The 26,569-nt window shown below is 44.9% G+C and overlaps 2 protein-coding genes and 1 pseudogene across 4 annotated transcripts in view; 1 reads left to right on the plus strand and 2 right to left on the minus strand.

Moving 5' to 3' along the window:
* The window catches only part of SLC25A16 (solute carrier family 25 member 16), a 28,899-nt gene extending 27,636 nt beyond the window's left edge, over positions 1-1,263 (minus strand). For both annotated transcript variants that reach the window (XM_015104396.3, XM_027962175.2), the window contains exon 1: positions 1,021-1,263. In XM_015104396.3, the coding sequence (XP_014959882.2) occupies positions 1,021-1,147 (127 nt within the window). In that variant the 5' untranslated portion in view covers positions 1,148-1,263. The remainder of the gene's footprint in view (positions 1-1,020) is intronic.
* Positions 1,264-11,521: 10,258 nt separating this feature from the next.
* Positions 11,522-13,553, minus strand: LOC114110791 (protein-cysteine N-palmitoyltransferase HHAT-like protein; annotated as a pseudogene).
* An 11,674-nt stretch (positions 13,554-25,227) lies between these two features.
* Positions 25,228-26,569, plus strand: part of TET1 (tet methylcytosine dioxygenase 1) — a 139,926-nt gene continuing 138,584 nt past the window's right edge. For both annotated transcript variants that reach the window (XM_012105197.4, XM_004021627.5), the window contains exon 1: positions 25,228-25,475. The gene's annotated coding sequence lies outside the window, so the exon portion shown is untranslated. The remainder of the gene's footprint in view (positions 25,476-26,569) is intronic.

A 26,569-nucleotide genomic window follows, 5' to 3' on the forward strand; every position in this document is an offset into this window, starting at 1 on the left:
TCAGTCCCGTGTCTGACTCTGTGTGACCCCATAGACGGCAGCCCACCAGGCTCCCTTGTCCCTGGGATTCTCCAGGCAAGAACACTCGAGTGGGTTGCTATTTCCTTCTCCAATGTATGAAAGTGAAAGTGAAGTCGCTTAGTGGTTCCAACTCTTCCTGACCCCATGGAGTGCAGCCTACCAGGCTCCTCCGTCCATGGGATTTTCCAGGCAAGAGTACTGGAGTGGGTCGTCATTGCCTTCTCCGTTTTTATCAGCAGAACAAAATAATTATTAATACTACTGCAATGTACACATATCTTTCTACAAGTGCTTATAATGCGAAATTTTAAAAAGTCCCAGCCTTAAAAATTAAGTGATGACAACCCAGCCAATTAAGAGAGGGTAGAGACTGAAATCTCTCTTTATGGGAAAGCAGAAGAAATTTCTGAGAGATAACATGAAACTTCCGGCCCCACATTCACACCAACAGTAGGGTTGCACCAGCTACATGTCAAGTAGCTATTGTACAGTTTGCTAGAACCACGGGAACCAGTTTTGGTTGTAGACAGTTTTGCACAATTTCCCAGTCATTCTTAAACAGCTGTCTTCCAGTATTTGCTGCCCTTTTTTTTTGGTTTTTTTTTTTTGCTTTCTTTTAAGCAAAGCAAACAGCAAAATCCAATTCTACACTCGATCGTACGCAGTCTCTATAAAGAAAAGGAGTGCCCAGCATGTTTCACTGAAATCCTGGGGTCCTTTACGGGGCTCCCCTCCTTTCCCTGCTATTCAGCTTTGAAGAATGGGTGCCTGGTTATGCCCTTTCACATCCCCAGCCTATCCTCGGGGCCGTTTCTCCCCAGAATCCTGCTGTCACTAGTCCAGTGATTATTAGAGACTACAGCAGGTCGGGCAAACACCTGGCTGGGCACTGGAGCAGCCAGAGTCGAAGAATGTCATCTCTGCTGCTTACACCCGATCTGCCCGGGATCCCGCCCTGGCCACTCCGCGCGCGGCCAGCTCCCCCAGGGGGTCACCCACCTCCAGCCAGGAAGGAGCGCAGCCAGTAGAAGTCTCGGCGGGCGGCGGGCCCTCCGGCTCCTGCCGCCTGCGGCATCGCGGGAGGTGGCTCGGCGGCTGCCAGGGCCGCCGCCGCCGCCGCCGCCATCAGGACCAGGGCCGCGTCGGGAGCTTTGGTCGTCAATTTACAACCCAAGGGCCCTAGCCCTGGACGGAGCAGACAGTGACAGGCCACCGACCGCCGCGCGGGCGGGGCGGAATACCACGGGCAGCACCGCGCGGCGCGGGCTGATGGCGTAACCAGGGGCGGGGCCTGGGTCAAGGCCCGCTGGGGGAGTCGCCCCGGCAGGACGCCAGGGCGACTCCCCTTCACCCAGCTTCACCCCACATCCCTACTTCTGGCTTCGCTTTTCAGGCCTCTTCTGTTACAGACAGAAGAAGGGAAGTATGGCCAGGGGAGAAGATCCTTTCCAAACTCGCCGCCTCGGAAAGCTCTCTCCCGTCCTGTAACCGTCCATCGGGCTCCTTCTGAACTCCCTAAAATGAACCTTTTCAGAACCAAATTTCGGTTCTTCACTCCTTCCAGGAACTTATGAAATTGTACTCACATTGCACACTCTTTCTCACCAAATCAGTTCTGCCTTCTCTGAAGTTCTTAATGAGCCTCAGTTTCTGCCTCCATAACCCCCTACTAGGAGAAGGCAATGGCACCCCACTCCAGTACTGTTGTCTGGAAATCCCATGGACGGAGGAGCCTGGAAGGCTGCAGTCCATGGGGTTGCTGAGGGTCGGACATGACTGAAGTGACTTAGCAGCAGCAGCATCAACCCCCTCAGTTCAGTTCAGTTCAGTTCAGTCGCTCAATTCCATTCCCATCAGCTCTGCCAAAGAATAATTGCTAAAGCAAGATCTTCTTTCTTTGGGGCCCTAGGAATTACACAAATACTTCTGCTTTGCCAGGACTTTCTGAATCTGTGCCTTTTGCTTTGCTCTGGATTTCTGCCCTATTCCCCACCAACTCCTAAACTCCCAGGAACTTCCAAGTTTCTTCTGCCTGGTCCCACTGCATTATAGACTGTCTTTTTAAACCACCCTTTACCTGGCACTGTTCTCTTCCTGAGCATCCCTCATCAACTCTAAGTTGACCAAAATTTATTCCTATTCACTGTGACTAAAGTTGTTCTGAACCTTTATCCTCTCAGAAAGTATTAAGATTTTTGTTAGTATTTACTCCAACCTTTCCTATTTTTGACACTGGTTCCCCATTTCGCTTTCTATGGATAAGCCTTGGCAAAGTCTTTCTAGGGAATATTTATCACTAATGAAGAGTTCAGATTTCAAACTTGTTTTTTCCCATTTTCCTAATACTCAATTTCCACCAGAAAATGCTATCATTATTTATAATTTGCCTGTCTAATGTGAAGAATTTAAAGGCCCTGAAAGTGTGGATGGTTGCAGAACACTGTGATTGTAATTAATGCTACTGAATTGTACACTTAAAAATGGTTAAAATGGTAAATTTTTTGTGAAGTATGTTTTATTACAATTAAAAAGAAAAACTTCCATAAGATTTTTTTATATATCAAAAAAGAGAAAGATCTATGCTTTCTTATTAAATAACTAGCAAAATTGTCTGGTTCCTAGTCCTAACATGTTGTGTTTTTTTTTCCCTGTCCTGTAAGCTGTACTGGTATCTCCTCTCATCTATTTCCACTACAAATGAAACATACCTTATAGATTTAAATTATCACATAATGGCCCTCAACTCCAAAACTGAGTCCAGGTCCAAGATGGAAAGTTTATACACATGATAACTGACAAGTCTAGTGACTTTAAATAGCCAATTATTTCTTCTCTACTCAGCTGGCTACTCTATTAAACTACTCAACCTACAAATGTTATTACACACAACTCTCAGAGATCTTACCCAACCTTAGAGTTTTAAATTATTCTTGCCTGGAAAATCCCATGAACAGAGGAGCCTGGTGAGCTACAGTCCATGGGATCTTAACCCACTACCATAAGAGTTTTAAATAGCATTTACAGGTTTATGGGGCTTCCCCTGTGGTTCAGCTGATAAAGAATCCACCTGCAATGTGGGATACCTGGGTTCGATCCCCAGGTTGGTTAGATCCCTGGAGAAGGAAATGACAACCCACTCCAGTACTCTTGCCTGGAGAAATCCATGGACAGAGGAGTGGGACAGGCTGCAGTCCATGGAATCGCAAAGAGTCGGACATGACTGTGTGACTAACTTTCACTTTTTATAGGTTGATGACTCCCAATCTCCAGCCCTTCCCACTCACTCTCCAACTGTATTGATTCATATTTCCCATTTCACCACTTGTTTATCTAATTGGCATCTGTTTGCCACTGGTGGTGTTTTAACACTAAGTCATGTCCAACTCTTGCGACCCTATGGACTGTAGCCTGCTAGGCTCCTCTGTCTATGGGATTTCCCAGGCCAGAATACTAAAATGTGTTGCCCTTTCCTTCTCCAGGGCATCTTCCTGACCCAGGAATCCAACCCAGGTCTCCTGCATTGCAGGAGATCTCTTTCACTGCCCGCAGGTTCTTTACTGACTGAGCCACCATATTAAAAACTAAATTCCTCATCTTTCTTCTCAAACATGCTATACGTGCAACCTTTCCTCATTTCATTAAATCACAACTCCATTGTCAGTCCATAAAGCTTGACTAATTTCCTAAATAATCTCCCTACTTTCTATTGCTTCCTACTGTCTATTCCCAAGATGGCAATCAAAACAGTTTTTTAAAACCTAAAGCATACCTTGTCACATCTTATCCCAAAACCCTTTGGTGGCTTCCCATATCACTTGGGGAATTCCTACAATGGTTTACTGTTATGTCTCTGACCTCAATGCCTAGAACTTCCTTCAGTTACACTGGCTTCTTTGTTCCTCATAAATACCTGGCATGCCTCTCCCAGGGCTTTGCACAAGCTGTTATTTCTACCTGTACTTCTTTACCCCTAGATATTCCATGTAACTTCCTCCAATCTCCTGCTTCAGATTTTATACATATGTAAGCTTGTCAACCTCCAGGTCTTGTTTTTGCTGACTGTATACAGCTTCTCCATCTTTGGCTACCTCTGTTTCATCCACTACGCTGAAGCCTTTGACTGTGTGGGTCATAAAAAACTGTGGAAAGTTCTTAAAGAGACAGGAATACTAGACCGTCTTAACTGGAGAAAATTGTGTGCCAGTCAAGAAGCAACAGTTAGAACCCTGTATGGAACTGCTTGGTTGAGGATTGAGAAAGAAGTATGATAGGACTATCTGTTGTCACCCTGTTTATTTAACCTATATGCTGAGCACATCATAGGAAATGCTCGGCTGAATGAGTTAAAAGGGGAATCAAGACAGGCATGAGAAACATCAGCAATCTCAGATATGCAGATAATACCACTCTAAAGGCAGAAAGTGAAGAGGAACTAAAGAACCTCTTGATGAGGGTGAAGGAGGAGAGTGAAAAATTTAGCTTAAAACTATTAGTAAAACTAAGATTATGACATCTGGCCCCATTACTTCATGGCAAATAGAAGGGGAAAGGTGGAAGCAGTGACAAGATTTTCTCTTCTTAGGCTCTAAAATCACTGCAGATGGTGACTGCAGCCATGAAATCAGAAGACGATTGCTTCTTGGCAGGAAAGCTATGACAAACCTATATAGTGTGTTGAAAAGCAGAGACATCACTCTCCCAACAAAAGTGCATAAAGTCAAGGCAATGGTCTTCCCAGTAGTCATGTACAGTCGTGAGAGTTGGACTGTAAAGAAGGCAGAGCACCAAAGAATTGATGCCTTTGAACTGTGGTGCTGGAGAAGCCTCCTGAGAACCCTTTGGACAGCAAGGAGATAAACCAGTCAATCTTAAAGGAAATCAACCCTGAATACTCATTGGAAGGACTGATGCTGAAGCTAAGTAAGTAAGTGAAGTTGCTCAGTTGTGTCCGACTCTTTGCGGCCCCATGGACTGTAGCCTACCAGACTCCTCCGTCCATGGGATTTTCCAGGCAAGAGTACTGGAGTGGGTTGCCATTTTCTTCTCCAGGGGATCTTCCCAACCCAGGGATCAAACCTGGGTCTCCCTCATTGTAGGCAGACGCTTTACCACCTGAGCCACCAGGGAAGTTGGAAGGACTGATGCTGAAGCTAAAGCTCTAGTATTTTGGTTGCCTGATGCAAACAGCCAGCTCATTGGAAAAGTCTCTAATGCTGGGAAAAATTGAGGGTAGAAGGAAAAGAGGGCATCAGAGCATGAGATGGCTGGATGACATCACTGGTGCAATGGACATGAACTTGGGCAAACTCTGGGAGATGGTGAGGGACAGAGAGGCCTGGCATGCTGCAGTCCATTGGGTCGCAAAGAGTTGGACACGACTGGGAGACTGAACAGCTAGCTTCTCAAGGAGGCTCTTCCTAATTGTAATATTTAAAATTACTACCCGCTTCACCCTGTCCCCTGCCAAAACTCATTCTCTTCTTTTCCTTTTCAATCTAATCACACTAGGACCACAGCCTTGTCTAACTCAATGAAACTAAGCCATGCCTGTGGGGCAACCCAAGACTGGTGGGTCATGGCGGAGAGGTCTGACAGATTGCGGTCCACTGGAGAAGGGAATGGGCAAACCACTTCAGTATTCTTGCCTTGAGAACCCCATGAACAGTATGAAAAGGCAAAATGATAGGATACTGAAAGAGGTACTCCCCAGGTCAGTAGGTGCCCAATATGCTACTGGAGGTCAGTGGAGAAATAACTCCAGAAAGAATGAAGGGTTGGAGCCAAAGTAAAAACAATATCCAGCGGTGGATGTGACTGGTGATAGAAGCAAGGTCTGATGCTGTAAAGAGCAATATTGCATAGGAACCTGGAATGTCAGGTCCATGAATCAAGGCAAATTGGAAGTGGTCAAATAGGAGATGGAAGAGTGAACGTCGACATTCTAGGAATCAGCAAACTAAAATGGACTGGAATGGGTAAATTTAACTCAGATGACCATTATATCTACTACTGCAGGCAAGAATCCCTAAGAAGAAATGGAGTAGCCATCATGGTCAACAGAAGAGTCCGAAATGCAGTACTTGGATGCAAACTCAAAAATGACACAATGATCTCTGTTCGTTTCCAAGGCAAACCATTAAATATCACAGTAGTCCAAGTCTATGCCCCAACCAGTAACGCTGAAGAAGCTGAAATTGAACAGTTCTATGAAGACCTACAAGACCTTTTAGAACTAACAACCAAAAAAGATGTCCTTTTCATTATAGGGGACTGGAATGCAAAAGTAGGAAGTCAAGAAACACCTGGAGTAACAGGCAAATTTGGCCTGGGAATAGGGAATGAAGCCGGGCAAAGACTAATAGAGTTTTGCCAAGAAAATGCACTGGTCATAGCAAACACCCTCTTCCAACAACACAAGAGAAGACTCTACACATGGACATCACCAGATGGTCAACACCGAAATCAGATTGATTATATTCTCTGCAGCAAAAGATGGAGAAGCTCTATACAATCAACAAAAACAAGACCAGGAGCTGACTGTGGCTCAGATCATGAACTCCTTATTACCAAATTAAGACTCAAATTGAAGAAAACAGGGAAAACCAGTAGACCATCAGGTATGACTTCAATCAAATCCCTTATGATTATTCAGTGGAAGTGAGAAATAGATTTAAGGGCCTAGATCTGATAGATAGAGTGCCTGATGAACTATGGACGGAGGTTTGTGACATTGTAGAGGAGACAAGGATCAAGACCATCCCCATGGAAAAGAAATGCAAAAAAGCAAAATGGCTGTCTGGGGAAGCCTTACAAATAGCTGTGAAAAGAAGAGAAGTGAAAAGCTAAGGAGAAAAGGAAAGATATAGGACAGGGAGGCCTGGTGTGCTGCGATTCATGGGGTTGCAAAGAGTCGGACACGACTGAGCGACTGAACTGAACTGAACTGAACCCACTTCACCCTCACCTCTACCAAAACTCATTCTCTTCCTTTCCTTTTTTAAAACGAAAAGGAAAGAGTGGCTTTATTACTTTTCCAAGTAAAGGGGGAACATAGTAGGCTAGTGCCTCAAGGACTGTGCCTCCATCCCTGGTGAGGATATGTGTCAGTTGCTCAGTCATGTCCAACTCTTAGTGACCCTATGCTGTAGCCCGCCAGGCTCCTGCGTCCGTGGGGATTCTCCAGGCAAGAATACTGGAGTGGGTTGCTATGCCCTTCTCCAGGGGTCCTTCCCAACGGAGGGATCGAACCAGGGTCTCCTACACTGCAGGAGGATCCTTTAATTTTGAGCCACCATGGAAGCCTAGGTAGAGATTATATAGTCAGGCAAGGGTATGTGATAAGGATCAAGGCAGTAACAGTCTTCATTCCTTCTTCTGCAAAGTTTCAAAGGGGTGAGGTTGCTGACAAGATTAGGATGTGTGCAGTGGTGGCTGGATCTCCTTAATCTTGATGAACCTCTCTGGTCCCTTTAATCTTGCCTCAGGTGGTTTCCTGGCTGCTTCTCCTTTGATTCCTAACTGTTCTGCCCTTAGGAGCTCAGAGAAGGTCATAGAGGCTGGAGTCTTGCTCTGGGGTGATCAAAGAGAGTTCACTGGGTACAGGCAGACCACTGGAGCAGGGGTGATGGAAAACTGTAGGATGAGGAGCTCTTGAGGGTCCTTGAAAGCCTTCTTCAAAGCTGTGCTGCTTCCCTGAGGTGTGGGGGAGGGGAGCGTGCAGAGGTCACTGTAGTGGTGACCCAGTGACTCCTGGAAGGTTGGTGCCTGGCCTGGAAGCCCAGCTCTGTGGCTTATTTGATAAATACACCCTCCTCCCCTGAGCTTGGAGCCCCTTCATAATTTGAGGCAGTTCCCCCCGCCCATGCCAATCACTCCACGAGTAAGATATACTCTGTGGGCCTCAGCAAGGCAACACCAGGAACTGAGTCTTAGGTGCTCGTCCTGAGGCCAGGAGCCAAGAGCCAAGTCTCCTGGGGCCTGAGAGGGAGACAGGAGGGGCAGGGAAGAGACAGGGAGAGAACCAGTGACTCTTGTGCCTGTTTTACAGGCGAGGACACTGGGTCCTGAGGGGCAGTGATCCAGCAGGGCTGCCCCAGGACCAAGGTGACTAGATATTTTCAAGCACTGAAGCCCACAGCCTTCTTGCTAAGTTGAATCACTAATGTGGCCCTCTTGCCTTAGAACTGATCCTCCCAGTTTGGTGTCCTTCAGCCTGGTCAGTGGCCTGCAGGTGGCACTGAACCCTGGGGATCTGATCTCATGGCTAGGGCCCCTGTGCAAAGAGAGGAGGAAAGGGAGAGAAAAGAGGGAGGGAGGAGGAAAACAGAAGGAAAGAAGGGAACAGGAGCTCATTGTCTCTTTTGTCTTCTTTTTTCTCTTCCTTAGTTTTTTTTATGGTACTTATCAGTGCTAAATAAATATATATATTGGATTCCCCTCTTAACTCAGCTGGTAAAGAATCGCCTGCAATGCAGGAGACCCCAGTTCAATTCCTGGGTCAGGAAGATCCCCTGGAGGAGGGAATGGCAACCCATTCCAGTATTCTTGCCTGGAGAATCCCTTGGATAGAGGAGCCTGGCAGGCTACAGTCCATGGGGTTGCAAAGAGTCAGACATGACTGAGTGACTAACATTTTCACTTTCTTCCAGAGCACAACTGGTTTTTCCAGTAGTCATGTATGGATGTGAGAGCTGGGCCATAAAAAAGGCTGAGCCCCCCAAAATTGATACTTTCACACTGTGGTGCTGGAGAAGACTCTTGAGAGTCCCTTGGATAGCAAGGAAATCAAACCAGTCAATCCTAAAGGAAATCATCCCTGAATATTCATTGGAAGGACTGATTCTGAAGCTGAAGCCCCAATACTTTGATGCAAAGAGGCCATTCACTGGAAAAGACCCTGATGCTGCGAAAGATTGAGGGCAAGAGGAGAAGGGAGCGACAGAGGATAAGACGGTTGGATGGTATCACTGACTCAGTGGACATGAGTTTGAGCTAACTCAGGGAGATAGTGAAATATAGGGAAGCCTGGCATGCTGTAGTTTATGGGGTCACAGAGAGCCAGACACAACTTGGCAACTGAACAACAATAAGAGCCGAGACACAGTAGTTGTGGTACATGGGCTTAGTTACTCTGCAACATGTAGGATCTTCCTGGACCAGAGATTAAACCCATGTCTGCTACATTGGCAAGTGAATTCATTACCTCTGAGCCACCAGAGAAGCCTGTAAAATGGTTTTATTATCAGTGTCCCCCTTCTAGCATGTGAGCTCCATGGAGGTAGGAATTATCTGTTTTGTTTGTTTGCTATGGAAACAAACAAAACAGATAATTCCCTGCTGGCTCAGAGGTTAAAGCGTCCGCCTGCAATGCGGGAGACCTGAGTTCGATCCCTGTGTTGGGAAGATCCCCTGGAGAAGGAAATGGCAACCCACTCCAGTATTCTTGCCTGGAGAATCCCATGGATGGAGGAACTTGGTGGGCTACAGTCCACGGGGTCACAAAGAGTTAGACACAACTGATAGTAAATATTGATGGCTCTACTTAAAGACCAACCTTTTCTACGACGTTCAGTTCTAGAATATCTAGAACTAGTGGCCAGAGGCTAAAGAAATGGAGAAAAACTAATCCCTTCCCTAGATTAATATACTAGTTCATGGAATGAATGTGAACCTAATAGCAAAATAAATATACACAAATAAAAAGTAAGGATATAGAAGAAAAATCTATCATATTTGTCACAGGTCACCCAGGAAGGATATGCAGATGACACCACCCTTATGACAGAAAGCAAAGAAGAAGAGCCTCTTGATGAAAGTGTAAGAGAAGAGTGAAAAAGTTGGCTTTGAACTAACATTCAGAAAACTAAGATCATGGCATCTGGTCCCATCACTTCATGGCAAATAGATGGGGAAACAGTGGAAACAGTGATAGACTTTATTTTTCTGGGCTCCAAAATCACTGCAGATGGTGACTGCAGCCATGAAATAAAAAGATGCTTACTCCCTAGAAGAAAAGTTATAACCAACCTAGACAGCATATTAGAAAGCAGAGACACTACTTTCCCAACATAGGTCTGTCTAGTCAAAGCTATGGTTTTTCCAGTAGTCATGTATGGATGTGAGAGCTGGACTATAAAGAAAGCTGAGTGCTGAAGAATTGATACTTTTGAACTGTGGTGTTGGAGAAGACTCTTGAGAGTCCCTTGGACTGCAAGGAGATCCAACTAGTCCATCCTAAAGGAAATAAGTCCTGAATATTCATTGGAAGGACTGATGCTGAAGCTGAAGCTGCAATACTTTGGCCACCTGACATGAAGAACTGACTCATTTGAAAAGACCCAATGCTGGGAAAGATTGAAGGCAAGAGAAGGGGATGACAGAGGATGAGATGGTTGGATAGCATCACCGACTCAATGGGCATGAGTTTGAGTGGACTTTGAGAGTTGGTGATGGACAGGGAGGCCTGGCGTGCTGCAGTCCATGGTGCAGCAAAGAGTCAGACAGGTTTGAGTGACTGAACTGAACTGAACCTGGGAAGGAGATAATTGAACTGTCTTTTGACATACCTAAACATCGGCCAGGGCAAACACATATACCTATATATACACACAGGTTGCATAGACACACACATAAGGAAGCTCAACTTGTTCAAAAAACAAAGAATTATCCAGTTTGCCTGTGTTAAGATCCTTCACCCCTTCTCCATGACTCCCTAACATTTGTATGGCAGACCACTGACCAATAACATTAGAGAAATAAGGTTATATCATGAACAGTTTCAATCTTCGGCTAAAGAGTTTAGACTCAATTCAGTGGCTAATGAGAAACTAATAACAACTATGTTTTAGAAGAATCAATCTGGAAAAGATGAACATGATAATTGGGAAGACAGACACTGACAGATATGACAGTAAAGAAGCGAGATAGGAAGCTTTGCAATCTTCCAGACAGAGAGTTGGTGACAGCATGAAAACACGATCAGAAAGAAAATAGATGGAAAACATAGAACCTTTTGTGCTTGCTAAGAAATTAGATATGGAAGGCAAGGCATAGGATAAGTCAAAACTGCTTCAGGTTTTGCTAGGGCGGTTAAGAGACTTGATGGAGAATTAACAGAAGAGGGAAAACAGAAAGAGGGACAGGTTTAAGGCACAGAAAGGGAATAGGAATTACGGCATAAACAGTAAAGATGAAAATATACAAAATACCAAAGGCCAAATGTTTGGCAAAGGTTTTTAAAAAATATGGATAGTATGTGAATATCGTATAGAGTGAATATAGCAATAACTACCTAAAAAGTCTTCTTTGAAAGCTTCGCCCAACCCCACATATACCCCAACTTTTCATGAAACAGGGAGAAATCAGTGTTCCATTTTTTTCTTTATTTTTTAGAAGTGGAAATGTCTTGTATTCTATCGATCAGGCCCATTGGCCTAGCCTTGACCTGGAATAGGGAATAGCTGAGCAGGATCTCTCCTTCTTCCCCTCCCTCTTCCTCCAGCTTCTCTTTGTCCTTCTTCTGCTCCTCCTCCTGCGCCAGGGTTTGTTCTGGCTCCTTCCCCAGTTGGACACCACAGTAGGTGACAAATAGGATGGCTAGAATGGTCTTTGAGAACCCTGTGGGTAGCAGGCACTGGGCCAGCTCTGTGAACTCAAGGTTGTTCCAGCTTACAAGGTTGTACACGATGGTAGCTCAGAAGTTCATGGCCCCAAAGATAGCTCGGAGCCTGCAGAACATCTGCTCCAAAAGTGAGGCTTTAGTTCACATTAGAGGCCCCTACTCTGCCAGCTTCTGTACACAGAGCTCAAAGTTGAAGCCAAAGCAGTTAGGGCATGACCACAGGTAGACAATATCATCAGACAAAGCTGCAGAGTGGTGATGGCAAATGTGGCCACAGTGGCCGCCAGCTCTGGGATCACTGCAGAGTGCTCCGCAACAATGTGGTCATATACATACTTGCAGAGCCAATCGTTGATGCCAAGGTCAAAGTGCATCTCCTCAAAAATATAGAGCAATGTGATACACTGGGAAGGCTGGTGGGGGTCCAAGGGGTCGAGGTGCACCATGGTGTCGACAACGCTGAAGAGGATGGTCACCTTCACCCAGTCATACACCAAGTTTGAGAAGGTTAAGCCAGCTGCAGACAGGGGGTCATCCCTGCCCACTGCCCATCCCAACCCAAGCTTCCCAAAATCCAAGAGAGGGCCCTATTTTTTTTTTGGCTGCGCTGGGTCTTCCTTGTGGGGAACAGGCTCTTCCTTGCTACAGGGGGGCTTTCTCTAGTTGTGGCCAGCAGGGCTACTCTCTAGCTGCAGTGTAATAGCTTCTCATTGCAGTAGCTTCTCGTGTTGTAGAGCATAGGCTCTAAAACTTCCAGAGGAGGCCCCATTTTAACAAACATTGTCATGAACCTTAGTTGTCTTTTTAAGTCTTCCGTTAAGTAGCCTCTATTAGACCACAGATCATTAACTTTTATTTAGTTATTTTTACCAGGAACAAGCATCTTATATCAGAGATGCCTTATAACTTAAATAACTTTGGAGTCATATATATTTTCCATGGATAAGATAGATGGATAGCATCACTGACTTAAAGGACATGAGTTTGAGCAAACTCTGGGAGATAGTGAAGGACAGGGAAGCCTGATGTGCTATAGTCCATGGAGTCACAAATGACTTAGCGACTGAACAATAATGACAACATAATTTATCCATATATAACATATAATCTGGACTTCCCCGGTGTCTTAGCAGTAAAGAATTCACTTGCAGTGCAGGAACTGAAGGAGTTCTGGGTTCCATCCCTGGGTCGGAAAGATACCCTGGAGGAGGGCGTGGCAACCCACCCCAGTATTCTTGCCTGAAAAATCCCTTGGACAGACTAGACTGCTGGGCTCCAGTCCAAAGGGTCACAAAGAGTTAGACATGACTGAAGCAACTTGACATTCATGCAACATGATCTTTGCGTGTTTAGTAGAATGCATCCTGAACTGATCCATAAACAAAATTTAAAATATTTTAGATACTATACAACTTCACATAAAATTAAACACATTTTCTTGTATATGTATATGCTTGTATATGTATAAGTATGCTGCTGCTACTGCTGCTAAGTCGCTTCAGTCGTGTCCAACTCTGTGTGACCCCATAGACGGCAGCCCACCAGGGTCCTCCATCCCTGGGATTCTCCAGGCAAGAACACTGGAGTGGGTTGCCATTTCCTTCTCCAATGCATGAAAGTGAAAAGTGAAAGTGAAGTCACTCAGCGGTATTGGACTCTTCGTGACCCCATGGACTGCAGCCTACCAGGCTCTTCCGTCCATGGGATTTTCCAGGCAAGAGTACTGGAGTGGGTTGCCATTGCCTTCTCAGCATTTTAGTGTATTAGAAGAAATATCGTAATAATTTCTGAAAGGATACCTGAGAAACTGTCAGCAGAGATTACCTCTGTAGAGCGGAATGCATGAAGGAAGGGTGGGGGCGGGGGTTCTTACACCTTTCATTTCATTGTACAATATTTTATATGGTTTCATGTTTTGTTCTCTTTTGGCCTCTCCTCGTGACACGTGGGATCTTATTTCACCAACCAGGGACAGACCAGGGATTGAATCTATACCCCATGCAGTAGAAGCACAGAGTCTTAACCACTGGACCACCAGGGAAGTCCTAAAAGCAGGAATTTTAGGAAACAGTGTCTTTTTTAAAATTATGGCGTTAGTGATCAGGTATCCAAAAAATGAAAAGTAACATTTTCTAGTTGTCTTTTTCTACAGTCCACCAAAGCTGTACATTAAATTTCTAATACAGTATAGTGAAAACAAACAGAAGCATGACTGTCTGCTTCTCTGCTTAACAGGTAAGTGATCTTAAAGGCAATAAAGGCCTGATCTTCAGTTTTTAATCTGTAATAGATGAGTGATACTTCCCCTGAGATATGACATGTCATTTCAGCAAAGGACCTACCACAGTGCTCAGCACTTAGTATGCGCTATATTCCTTTCATTTCCTTAGTATGTGCACCCCTAGACCTGCAGAACTGATCATTATTCATCCAACCAATACATATTTACCGTCCACCTACTGTATACCAGCCATTATGTTAGATGGTCAAGCTATAAAAATAAGATAAAATTCCTACAAAGACTTTTGTAAGAGAGCAAGCTGTTCCAAAAAAAAGTATATACAAAAAGTACAATTCGTCAGTATCTATCCAAAATTAGGGGCGTGCAAGAAGTACTATAAGATACAAAGAGGAGAGAGGCCAGGTCTTTTAGGATGGGGTGGTGGGAGGAATATTAGGAAAAGCTAGAGTCTTGAACTGAGCCTTGAAAAATGAGTAAGAATTTTCTGAGTATTTCAGAAGACAAACTACATTATCTCAATGTAGTTACAATTAGATATAGCAATGAACTAGAAATTAAAGAACTGACCTCATTTATTTTATTGTTGTCAACAGGTATTTCTTATACAGGTGCTATGTATCAGAGATACAACAGTAACTAAAAACTTGATCCCTGCACTTCAGGGAGTTTATATTCTAGTGGGAAAGGGAGATCTTAATCAAATAACCTGAGAAATTTATGTAAAATTGAAACTGGGATAAGTACTTCTGAGAAAAGGCTTAGTGCATGATGATATAACAGCATAAAAAGAGGAATGACCTAAACACGTTTACAGAAGCCTTGTTTAAGGAAGTAATTATTGAACCCAAAGTTTCTGTCCCATAATTGAGGAGCTAAGATCATGCATGCCCCATGGCATGGCCAAAAAAATAGGCATTCCAGAAAAAAGAATCAGAGCTAATGGTAGAAGAGTTTGGGGTCTTCAAGGGTCTAATCACAACTTCAAATGCATTACCATACTATGCCCCTGCAGGGTTCAGGCAGGTCACTTATATTGACAATTGTGCAAAATAATAGCTGCTGCTGCTGCTAAGTTGCTTCAGTTGTGTCCGACTCTGTGCGACCCCATAGACGGCAGCCCACCAGGCTCCCCTGTCCCTGGGATTCTCCAGGCAAGAACACTGGAGTGGGTTGCCATTTCCTTCTCCAATGCATGAAAGTAAAAAGTGAAAGTGAAGTTGCTTAGTTGTGTCCAGCTCTTCGCGACCCCATGGACTGCAGCCTACCAGGCTCCTTCATCCATGGGATTTTCCAGGCAAGAGTACTGGGGTGGCTTGCCATTTCCTTCCCCGGTAAGATAATAGAGGGAGCTGCTAAACGGAAGAACTGTAAAGTGCTTGCTTTGCCTAAAATAAAACATATCTGCCAATGAAATTCACTGGTTTACAAGAACAGAATTATTGGCTTGCAATTGTAGAATAAAGCCATTGAGGCTGGAGTGGGGAAAACTAGGATATATGTGATGTAAGATGAGGTGGAGAAATAGATGAAGTCTTATAGCCACTGGCAGCCTTGTAGCCACTTTAGGAGTCTTGACATTATCCCTAAAGCAACATGAAGCCAGTGTTAAGCTGTGTGTAATATGGTGAGGTATATTTCAAAATGGTCATTCTGCCTGTGGCTTAGATAATGAAATAGGACAAAAGTGGGTATGAGTACACTGTTGCAAAATAGTGGCAGTTGGTCTGGAGTAAAGGCCATGGGAATGGACAGAAATGGATGGATTTGAGACATACTGAAGTGATGAAAGGGATAGAACTTGGTGACAGATTCAGTAAAAGGACTGAGGAAAGGGAGATGTCAAAGCTACTTCCTAGGTTCCTGGTTACATGCCTGGATGGATTCACTGAGGCAAGGATCACTGGAAGAGATCCTTTGCTCTAGGGCAAAGTGAAAGGACAGGGGACAGAATGAGTTGCGTGCTAGCAACATATTGAGTATGCAGAGGCCTCAGAGACCTCCAAGAGGAGATACTGAAGAGGTGAATATATGGAGCAGCCTGGGCTGAAAATACAATATTAGTTAAGTCCCAGCTAAAGAGAGAGAGAACCTAGAACTCAGCCTTGTGCATGTCCATGTGTGCTAAGTCACTTTAGTCGTGTCTGACTCTTTGCAACCCTATGGACTGTAGCCCTCCAGTTCCTCTGTCCATGGGATTCTCCAAAGAATACTGGAGTGGTTTGCCACTCTCTCCTCCAGGGGATCTTCCCGACCCAGGGATCAAACCCGGATATCCTGCATTGCAGGCAGATTCTTTATTGTCTGAGCCACCAAGGAAGCCCCAGCCTTGAGTATCTGCAATACCTAATGGCCAGTTGGAGAATGATGAGCTGGTAAAGAAGATGGAGGAGCAGCTAGATATATGGTAGAGTCAGGGTAGGGTGGGGGTTGGAAGTGTGTATAGAAGTCAGTGGTAAGGAGTCTTTTAAGAGTAATGTAATATTAGAAATGTTGAGTTTAAAAAGTCTGTGAAGGACCTAAGTCAAAATAGTCTGGAGCTCAAAAATGGGGTTCAGGCTAGAGAGATAAACTTGGAAGTCTAGGGTATTTACATGGCAACTTAAAGCCATGTTTGCTTAGAAAGTCTAGTATAATGTGTAAAGATGGTATTCAGTCAACAGTAGCAATCATATTATTCACACCCTGGAGCAATAATAACACTGATGGATTTACTTAGTGTTTTTCACTGAGAAGATAACATGGGATATATTATCCAACTGCTTCTGTCAGTCAATATTTGGTCTGTCAGGAATATTTATTGAGGGTATTATAGTATTAGTTTCTCTAAAGAGATAGGACACAAAAGAAATAGAGGATACGAGTCTTACTCTGAAGTTTTCACATAGTTGGGGGAACAAAATGTGGACATAGATAATAGTAACGAACAGTGTCAGAATCACATTATCAGTGAGCATAAATTAATGAAGTTCAACACCATTCTTCATGAATGCTGAGGAGGGGAGATGATTCAGAGGTTATGTATTTTTGGTAGGGTTATTTCTTGTTTAATTTTTTTAAAATTTTAATTTTTAATTATTTAATTTTTTGGCCAGGCCACTCACAGATTGTAGGATCTTAGTTCCCTGGTCGGGGTTCCAACCCAGGCCCCAGCAGTGAAAGCACAGAGTTCTAACCACTGGACCACCAGGGAATTCCCTAGTAGGATTGTTCAAGAACAGTTTTCTAGGGTTCTTGGTGGCCTCGTGGCTAAGACTCTGTGCTCTCAATATATGGGGCCTATGTTCAATCCCTGATCAGGGAACTAGATCCCACATGCCGCAACTAAGCGTTCACATGCCACGACACAAACAAACAAAGAAATCAAGCCACAAGGAAGATCAAAGATCCTGCATGCCACAGCTAAGATTCAGCTCATGCAAATAAATTGATTAATTAATTAATTTTTAAAAAAGAACAATTTTCTAGAGGAACGAGTTGTCAGTGGATTTTAAATAATAGAAGTCTTTAGATGGTGAAGGCTTTAGCAAGCTTTAAGGCAATGATAGATATTTTTGAAATGCATCTTATATCTAAGAAGAGGGGATGGGAAAGTGACCTACAGTGTCCCTGCTTTGTGTGAGCCTGTGGCAAGAACTTTACATTTTCTGTCATGTGTAAGGTATTGTGACAATGTGAAGATTACCAAGAAATTAGCCTCATTTGTGCAAATGTATAGAATTATATGGGCTTCCCAGGTGGCACCAGTGGTAAAGAAACTGCTTGCCAATGCAGGAGACATAAAGACTCAGGTTCGATCCCTGGGTCAGGAAGATCCCGTGGAGGAGCGTATGGCAACCCACTCCCATGTTTTCACCTGGAGAATCCGTGGATAGAGGCTATAGTTCATAGGGTTGCAAAGAGTCTGACACAACTGAAATGACTTAGCACTCGCACATAGAATTACATAATTACAGTCACAGAGTTTAGATAGTTTAGATAGGACCTCTGAGAGTCATTTAGCAAATATCGGGTGTCTGCTTTGTTTTATGAATCACTGTGTTGTGGATCAGGATCTAGCACTGGAAATATAGAAAAGGAAGAGAAGTCCTTTGAGAGGTGTACAGTTTAGTAACTGGGGTGGCATGAGAGAGAAGTACTATGACAGATACGGGACTATTGCAGAAGCTGTGTTGAGAGCTACGAAGCTCCTAATTCTGCCTCCGTTATTATGTGAGGTTTCACAGACAAGGAGCTTTGTGAGCCGGTATTTGAGAGATGAAGAAAAGTGTGCCAGCCTGGCAACAATGAGAGTAATATAGAGGAAAGAGAGAACAGGAGGGAGAAGGACATTCCAGGCAGACCAGTATCTGTCCCAACTTTTCCATCCCCTCTATTCACAATGCTAGAGAAAGTACATTTGTTTAGAAGAGACTCGCCAAATTATCGACAGCTTTAAGTGAATTCTCAGAAGGGAGGAAGAAAACATTTGGAAATAACTCAGACAGGTGGCTTTAATGTGCCTGCTAGGTAGAAGTCACCATGTGTGATATTATGAGAAACAAGTATCAGAGCAAAGCAGGTCCCAGCATGTCTCAGGTGAAAATGCAAAGAAAGAGATGAGGAACACAGCACATGGCTTCAGGGGCTAGAGATAATGGACTGCAGACACAGAGCAAAACATTCAGGGCTGGAGAGTCAGCTTTGGAAGTTTTCTGGACAAGGAGATCCAAAGTGTTTGCAATGCCAAGAGGGCTCTGAAGAAGGAAGTATCCAGAGGAAGAAGATGGTGAAGGCATTTTGGTTGGACTTCTAGGAGAAGAACCAGGATGGCCTATAGGTGTCACAAAATTCCAGGGATGAGAAATTTAAAAATGTAGGGTAGGGGCTGCTGCTGCTGCTGCTGCTGCTAAATCGCTTCAGTCGTGTCCAACTCTGTGCGACCCCATAGATGGCAGCCCACTAGGTGCCGCCGTCCCTGGGATTCTCCAGGCAAGAACACTGGAGTGGGTTGCTGTTTCCTTCTCCAATGCACGAAAATGAAAAGTGAAAGTAAAGTCGCTTAGTCGTTCCAACTCTTTGCTATCCCATGGACTGCAGCCTACCAGGCTCCTCCGTCCCTGGGATTTTCCAGGCAAGAGTACTGGAGTGGGTTGCCATTGCCTTCTCCGAGAGTCAGGGCAGGGGGGATGAAAAAAGGGAATGAAGCTGTGCTGTGAATGTAACTTCGGGAGAGTAGGTCAATGGACTCAGAAACAAATAGCTGTTATAGGAACAGGAAATAGCATGAAATAGAATTTGTCATGGAGAGAAATCGGGCTAAAGATAGACGGGAAAGCAAGACAAAGCAAAAGCATGTCCTAAGTATAATATACATGGAAGACTGCTAGACAGCAGACAAGAAGGTACCAGTGAAGAAGAGCCTGAAGAGACTAAAAAGAAGGGTTCATTAATGTAGTAATGCTTCAATAGAATAGCATGGAGACTAGGCTGAAGGGCACAAGAAAATGGACGGCCATGTAACAGGCAAAAAACTTCAGGTAAGGAAGGAAACAGTACTGTTCAGGAAGGGAGGGAGAGGTAATTAAGAAATCGATTGTAGAGCTTCCCTGGTGGAGCAATGGTGAAGAATCTGCCTGCCAATGCCGGGAAGATCCCACATGCTATGGAGCGACTAAGCCCCCATGCCACAACTATCAAGCCTGTGCTTTAGAGCCCAGGAGCCGCAACCACTGAGCTGCTGCACAGCAACTACTGCAGCCCGCATGCTCTGAGCCTGAGCTCCACAAGAGAAGCCACGATAGTCAGAAGCCCATGCACCACAACTAGAGAGCGGCTCCCACTCACCACAATTAGAGAAAAGCCCGCGCAGCAATGAAGACCCATCACAGCCAAATAAATAATTAAAAAGAAATATACGAAAAAGAAATCTATTGTGGTTATCATTTTGTAATAGGTAGAAATATTGAATCACTGTGTTGTGGAACAGAAACTAACAGACTGTTGTAGGTCAATTACACTTCAAAAATAAATCAGCAAACAAAGAAACTCATGTAAAGAAAGATCAGATTTGTGGTTATCAGAGGTGGAGAGTGGGGGGAGATGGAATTAGATGAAGATAGTCAAAAGGTACAAAAACTTCCAATTATAAAATAAATAGGCACTAGGGATATAATGTACAACACAATATAACACTGCTATATGTCATATGTAAAATTTAAGAGAGTAAATTGTAAGACTTTTCATCGCAAGGAAAGAAATTTTCTTTCATTTTGTATCTACATGAAAGTGAAAGTGAAGTCACTCAGTCGTGTCTGACTCTTTGTGACCCCTCGGACTGTAGCCCACCAGGATCCTCCGTCCATGGCATTTTCCAGGCATGAATACTGGAGTGGGTTGCCATTTCCTTCTCCAGGGGATCTTGCCGACCCAGGGATCAAACCCAGGTCTCCCACATTGTAGGCAGACCGCTTTACTGTCTGAGCTACCAGGGAAGTACCTCTGTATGAGATAAAGCTTATTCGCTAAATTTATTGTGGTAATCATTTCATGATGCATATAAATCAAATCGTTATGTTGCACACCTGGCTCAGAGATCCAACCAGTCCTTTCTGAAGAAGATCAACCCTGGTATTTCCTTGGAAGGAATGATGCTAAAGTTTAAGCTCCAGTACTTTGGCCACCTCATGAGAAGAGCTGACTCATTGGAAAAGACTCTGATGCTGGGAGGGATTGGGGGCAGGAGGAGAAGGGGACGACTGAGGATGAGATGGCTGGATGGCATCACAGACTCCATGGACGTGAGTCTGAGTGAACTCCGGGAGATGGTGATGGATAGGGAGGCCTGGCATGCTGCGATTCATGGGGTCGCAAAGAGTCGAACATGACTGAGTGACTGAACTGAACTGAACTGAACTGAAGGAGAAATACAGACCTAATGCAGATTTAAGTCTTAAGATGTCAAAGCTGGCTAAGGCTCTCACAGAATTCTGCTGTTTACAAACAGTAGAGAAAATGGATGATGTGGATGTAGAAGTCAAATCAGGATGCTTCCAGGATAGGTTAAATTCTGGAGAGGTTAAGAGGATGAATGAATTAGTGGGTTGGAAAGTTTACCATTGAAGTTGCTGGACAAGGCATAAATGGGGACTGGCTGAATTTTGTCATAGAAGTAGAGAAGGAGTTTTTACCAAAACAGACTGAGCTTGACCACACTCAGATAGTTCTTGATTTGGGATATGTTTATTCTTTAATTAAAAAAATATTTTTTTGGCCACAACTCGAGGTATGTAGGATCTTTGTTCCTCAACCAAGGATAGAGCCAGTACCCCCTGTAATAGGAGCTCAGAGTTTTAATTATTGTACTGTCAGGAAAGTCCAAAGGATATGGTTCTTTTGGAAGCTGACTATATTATAAAAGATCTTGTTTCATTATCATAACTAGAATATATCTTCATTCTCTATAGTTACTGTGAAGGTATGTTAATTTTTCCACTTCTTTCCAAAACCAATTCCAAAACCAATTTGGCAAGCCTAAATTTTTTTCTCCCTCAGAATATCAATTTGATTTCATCTACCACCTTCTCAACTGAGGTGTCTTTTGGTTTGTACCTACCACGTGTTATATGTACCCTGTTTTCTTGACAATCTTTGATTCAGTTTAGAAACTTGAGTGAAAAGATTTTAGGTCTGCATCTGCCAGTAAACTGACAAGTAAATGCCAATTCCTGCAGATCTGCTCCATGAAAATTCTCTGAGAATTCCCCTGGGTCTTTTCAACTCTAGGTTTTCGTTGCTTTCTTGGACTTTTAGCAGAATTGATAGCATTACATCTTTTTCAGTGCTGAGCTATTAGCACAGGTTTATCTTGCCCATCCTCCCCTGCTCTTCCAGGACCTCTCTGATTGTAGTTAGTGTCCCACATCACCAAGGGACTATTAACTCTTTCCTAGCCACTATTATATCATTATATCATCTATCAATCCATCCATCCACGCCTGTTCTCCTTATAGAGAATAGTAAGTCTGTCTTTCTCAGTTGTTTGCACAATTTTTACTTTTATGGATGTGTAAGAGTTTGCCGACTAAGGTCCGTCTAGTCAAGGCTATGATTTTTCCAGTGGTCATGTATGGATGTGAGAGTTGGACTGTGAAGAAGGCTGAGTGCCGAAGAATTGATGCTTTTGAACTGTGGGTGTTGGAGAAGACGCTTGAGGGTCCCTTGGACTGCAAGGAGATCCAACCAGTCCATTCTGAAGGAGATCAGCCCTGGGATTTCTTTGGAAGGAATGATGCTAAAGCTGAAGCTCCAGTACTTTGGACACCTCATGCGAAGAGTTGACTCATTGGAAAAGACTCTGATGCTGGGAGAGATTGGGGGTAGGAGGAGAAGGGGATGACGGAGGATGAGATGGCTGGATGGCATCACGGACTGATGGACGTGAGTCTGAGTGAACTCCAGGAGTTGGTGATGGACAGGGAGGCATGGTGTGCTGCAATTCATGGGGTTGCAAAGAGTCGGACACGACTGAGCGACTGAACTGAACTGAACTGAAGAGTTCTCCATCAGCAGTTAGTTCTGCCAAATTTAAAAAATAGAAAGCAAATTGGCATTTGCTCCTTCCTAAGCATAAAATCTCCCCCAGCTTCCTCCCTAATCTCTTTCAGATCTATTCCATGAGCTGATCGCTGGATTTAAAGTTGCGGCTTTCCCCAGGATCCAGTGTCCCCTACCCTCTATTTTTTTGCCAATAGAAAAAAAACTTTTTTTTTTTTTTTGCCGATAGAGGACATTGCTGAAGTTAATTAGTAAACAGGGCAATTAAGCTGAAATTAGAGATATGTATTTAGGAAGCTATACACCTCCAGGGAAGCCCTAAAGATCCAATACCTACTTTATTTTCACCTCTCTCTCCTAGAGAGGTTTTTGAAAATAAAACTGGAATTCTCGCTTTGTTATTAAGAATGGGTAAAGATAGTAGGAAATTGCTTAAACATTTATTCTTTGATACTGAGGTCTGGAAAGAACTGCACTTTCTTTTCTTCTCTTTGGGTAGATACCTCATGTTATTGTTTAGTTTGTCACAATTTATTCAACCTTTTAGTTTCTGTTATAATTATCAGACCACTTTTCTAACAGGTTCAAATGAACCAGATTTTGCTAGGGCTATGTTTTAAGTCTCAGATACCAAAGTGACTTTCATTGTCATCAACATGCTGATGACTTTCAAATTTGCTTTTCCAAGATAAACTTCTTTTCCAAACTCAAAATTGTCTCAGACTTGGTCATTGGGACCTATCTATCCTGTTTTTTCCTTTGTTTTTAATGGACTCTTACTCAGTTTCTGATTTTCAAATTGAATTTTCCTTTTTGGACATGGCATGTGAAATTTTAGTTCCCTGACTAGGGATCAAACATACATTCCCTGCAGTGGAGTCTTAACCACTGGACCACCAGGGAAGTTCCAGTTTCCAATTTTCTACCATTGTGAAATACAGTGGAATTGTTTTGTCACCACAGGTACAAACTCACCTTCAGGGCCTTGGCATTTGCTCCTTCCTAAGCATAAAATCTCCCCCAGCTTCCTCCCTAATCTCTTTCAGATCTATTCCATGAGCTGATCGCTGGATTTAAAATTGGGGCTTTCCCCAGGATCCAGTGTCCCCTACCCTCCTTCTCCCCCCTCCCACTCTCACCATTACCATCTGACATACTATGCGTATTCTGCTTTCTAGCCTTTATTCTCCTTGCCCCTACTCCATTATTGAATGCAAGCACCATTAGAGAAGAGATTTCAGTTTGCTTCCTGCTGTTTCCCCCAAAGTATGGAACTGTGCCTGGCACATAGTATGGCCTCAAATAATGTTTAAGAAATGAAGAGAATAAGCATTGCCTTGGACATTTCTCTATATCTTTGTGTGATTTTTCCATCTCAATAGCTTTTTTTTTTCTTTTTCTTTTTAAAATAATTTATTTGGCTGCGACATGTGAGATATTTGATCTTTGTAGTAGCACAGGGAATCTAGTTCCCTGACCAGGGATCGAACCCTAGCCCCCTGCAATGGGAGCTCAGAGTCTTAGCCACTGGACCAGCAGGGAAGCCCCTCAATACCTTTTTAAGTAAATCATTTCAATTAATTGACAAAAGCCAGGATATTGCTAGTTCATGATAGCCTTTCTCCCTTTGTTCTTTAAGAAAATTAAGTTTTGAGTCAAACTCTCCCAACATTCTTTTCATTTTGGTCCTAGGAGATTGTTTCTGACAAGATACTGACAATTAGGCTTTCGGTAACATTGAGAAGAGTGGCATTTTTGTAGAAGTTTTATTTTAAAAACCATATTTCTTTCTCCAATCAAAGTATTTATCCGACTGTAGCCCTGAAAATATTGCAGTGGAGCCATTAGTTTGCTCTGCTTGCAAACCTGGAATGTGTGTTCCTCCTGGGTAGGAAGCAAATTGCATTAAACTCTGGATGCCCAGCTCCTAGCTCAAGAATAAATTTGAATGAATCAATCAGTGAGAAAGGTTGAAAGTTTAGGAATCTTTCTCAAAAGAACAATCTGGTTATGTTTATTAAAGCATGTATAACAAAGAATAAAAATTATGTGCAGGATAAGGATAGAATGGTGTGGAAGGCAATAGAAGTAGTCTTTTCCTTTCCATTGAAATTTGACCTGGGAAGAATGATTTCTATGTTCCTTACCACTGTGACTCCATTAAAGATTTAGATTCCCATGTCTGTTTGTCTGCTGGAAGAAGCAATAGCCCATCAGACTCTTAAGGAGAAATTCGAACACCCCGGTCAGTCTTACTTTTGGTATACTGCCACTGGTTATTCCTCTTAATGATGAAAACTTATTTATTCCTGTGTCTTCTTCATCGGAAAGTGAATACCGCCAACGTACAAAGGCAAATAAGTAACAAAAATGTTATGATGACCCTTGCAGACATCAAGCTCTGAGTCAAGGGAACACAACCCTTCTCTGGCTTCTCTCTAAGATGCTGAGGGCAGTTTTCCATTGCTCGCGACCCAAATATTGCTCAATGGTGGCATCTCTGACCTGACATCCCCATTAATGTATCTATAAACATTCAATTCAGAGACCCCCAAACTTTTCTCTCAGCCCGAGAGTACCTCGTAAAAAAAAAAAAAAAAGGTCATGACAAGAAGATCTTGATAACGTTTTCCCTCTCCAATATTCTCCTTTGACCTTAAAAAATTAAAAATAAAAAAGGTTGGGAAAGAAGAGGGCCAAGGGGAGGGGTAAGGGTCTAGAGAGGAGTCCAGCTCCAGTTTGGGGAAATCCAGCTCGCGTTTTGCCTCTCGCTCAGCAGAGCAGGGTCCAGGGAAGGCAGAGCCCCAGCTTCACTCCCTGAGGTCTGTCCTGGGGAGACAGTGCTGCTCCGGGGGGCTGACCTGGCGGGGAGTGGCAGCGCAGCCCGCTCCCGCGCCGCTTTGTGCGCGCAGCCGCTGGGCCCTCTGCTCCCGGGTCTGCCCCCCCGGACGCCCCCCTGCCCCGCCCCAGTCATGCAACTCTACCTGCCTCTGCGCTGTGGACCTTTGGGAAGCAGTCGCCCACCCCGGGGGCTCGGGCCCTGACCCTGCCAGGCAGCCGGTAGGTGTCCTCCCGGGGCCCTCCCGCGCCCCTCGCGCCCGCCGGGGCCCCCGACTCCGAAGTTGTGGGGACGATCGCAAGTTGGAAAGTTTCCCCGAGGGCTGGTGCAGGCTTGGAGCCGGGGGGACGCGCGCAGTCCTCGGAGCCTGAGGGGGCCAGTGGTGAGCTGGGAGAGGGGCAGAGGGCAGGGGGTCTGGGGAGGCACACGCGGAGGCCGGAAGGGGCTGCGAAGGGCAGTGCACGGCTGCGGCTGGACGTGGGCCGGGGTTCCGCGTCCGCGGGGCCGCGGGCGTCGCAGGGATGGGCCCACTCCCCGCGGCGACCCCCCGCCCAAGGCCGCTGGGGGCGCTTTTGTTGCGGGTGGTAAACAATACCCCCGGCCAGAGGACGCGGCCGCCTGCCCTGAGGCCGGGCTGGGACGCCGGGTGGGGAGAGCCGAGCGCCTCGGGCCGGGACCCGGGGCTCCGCTGGAAACTGGAGGATTGGGGGAGGGCGAGCGTGGCTTCGGGAGGGGGCATTCCCCGACTGTGCCCGCGAGAGATGCCCCTCGGAGGAGAAGCGGAGGTCCGAGCGCCTCGGGCTGAGGAGCGCGAAGAGTTAGGGCGAGTTTCGGGTGTGGACTCAAGTGTACCCCCAAAGAAGTTTTCTTCCTCCCCCATGCTAACACAGGGGGCCAGCTCGTTGGGAGAGCATTTGGCGCTTGCCTTCCCTGCGCTTTTCGGGGAGGAGGCTTCAGGGACGAAACTTTTGGAGTGGAGGTAGTTGGAGAGGCTCGCCCGAGGTTGACCTGGAGTTCTGCGGGTCGGGGAGGAAGGGAGTAGGGAATGGAATAGTGTTCTGTCAAAATGGCCTTCTCGAAACCCTTACGGGCGCCACTCGGTCGCCGAAAGCGCCGGCTTGCCGTCGCATCACTAGCTCGGAATCCTGGAGCGGGGCCCTAGGGTGGGAGACGTGCGGAGCCGGGTGCAGGGACACTTCGGACGGCACGTGAGGGGCCAGGGCCGGGGGTGCCAGGGACCGCCGCCACCTCACGTGTCGGGAAGAGACTGGGCTAGGTCTCTGTCCCTCTCCTCCTCACCCGTCTCCTCTCTTCC

Source organism: Ovis aries, chromosome 25, assembly GCF_016772045.2.
Source record: "Ovis aries strain OAR_USU_Benz2616 breed Rambouillet chromosome 25, ARS-UI_Ramb_v3.0, whole genome shotgun sequence".
Classification (NCBI taxonomy): domain Eukaryota; kingdom Metazoa; phylum Chordata; class Mammalia; order Artiodactyla; family Bovidae; genus Ovis; species Ovis aries.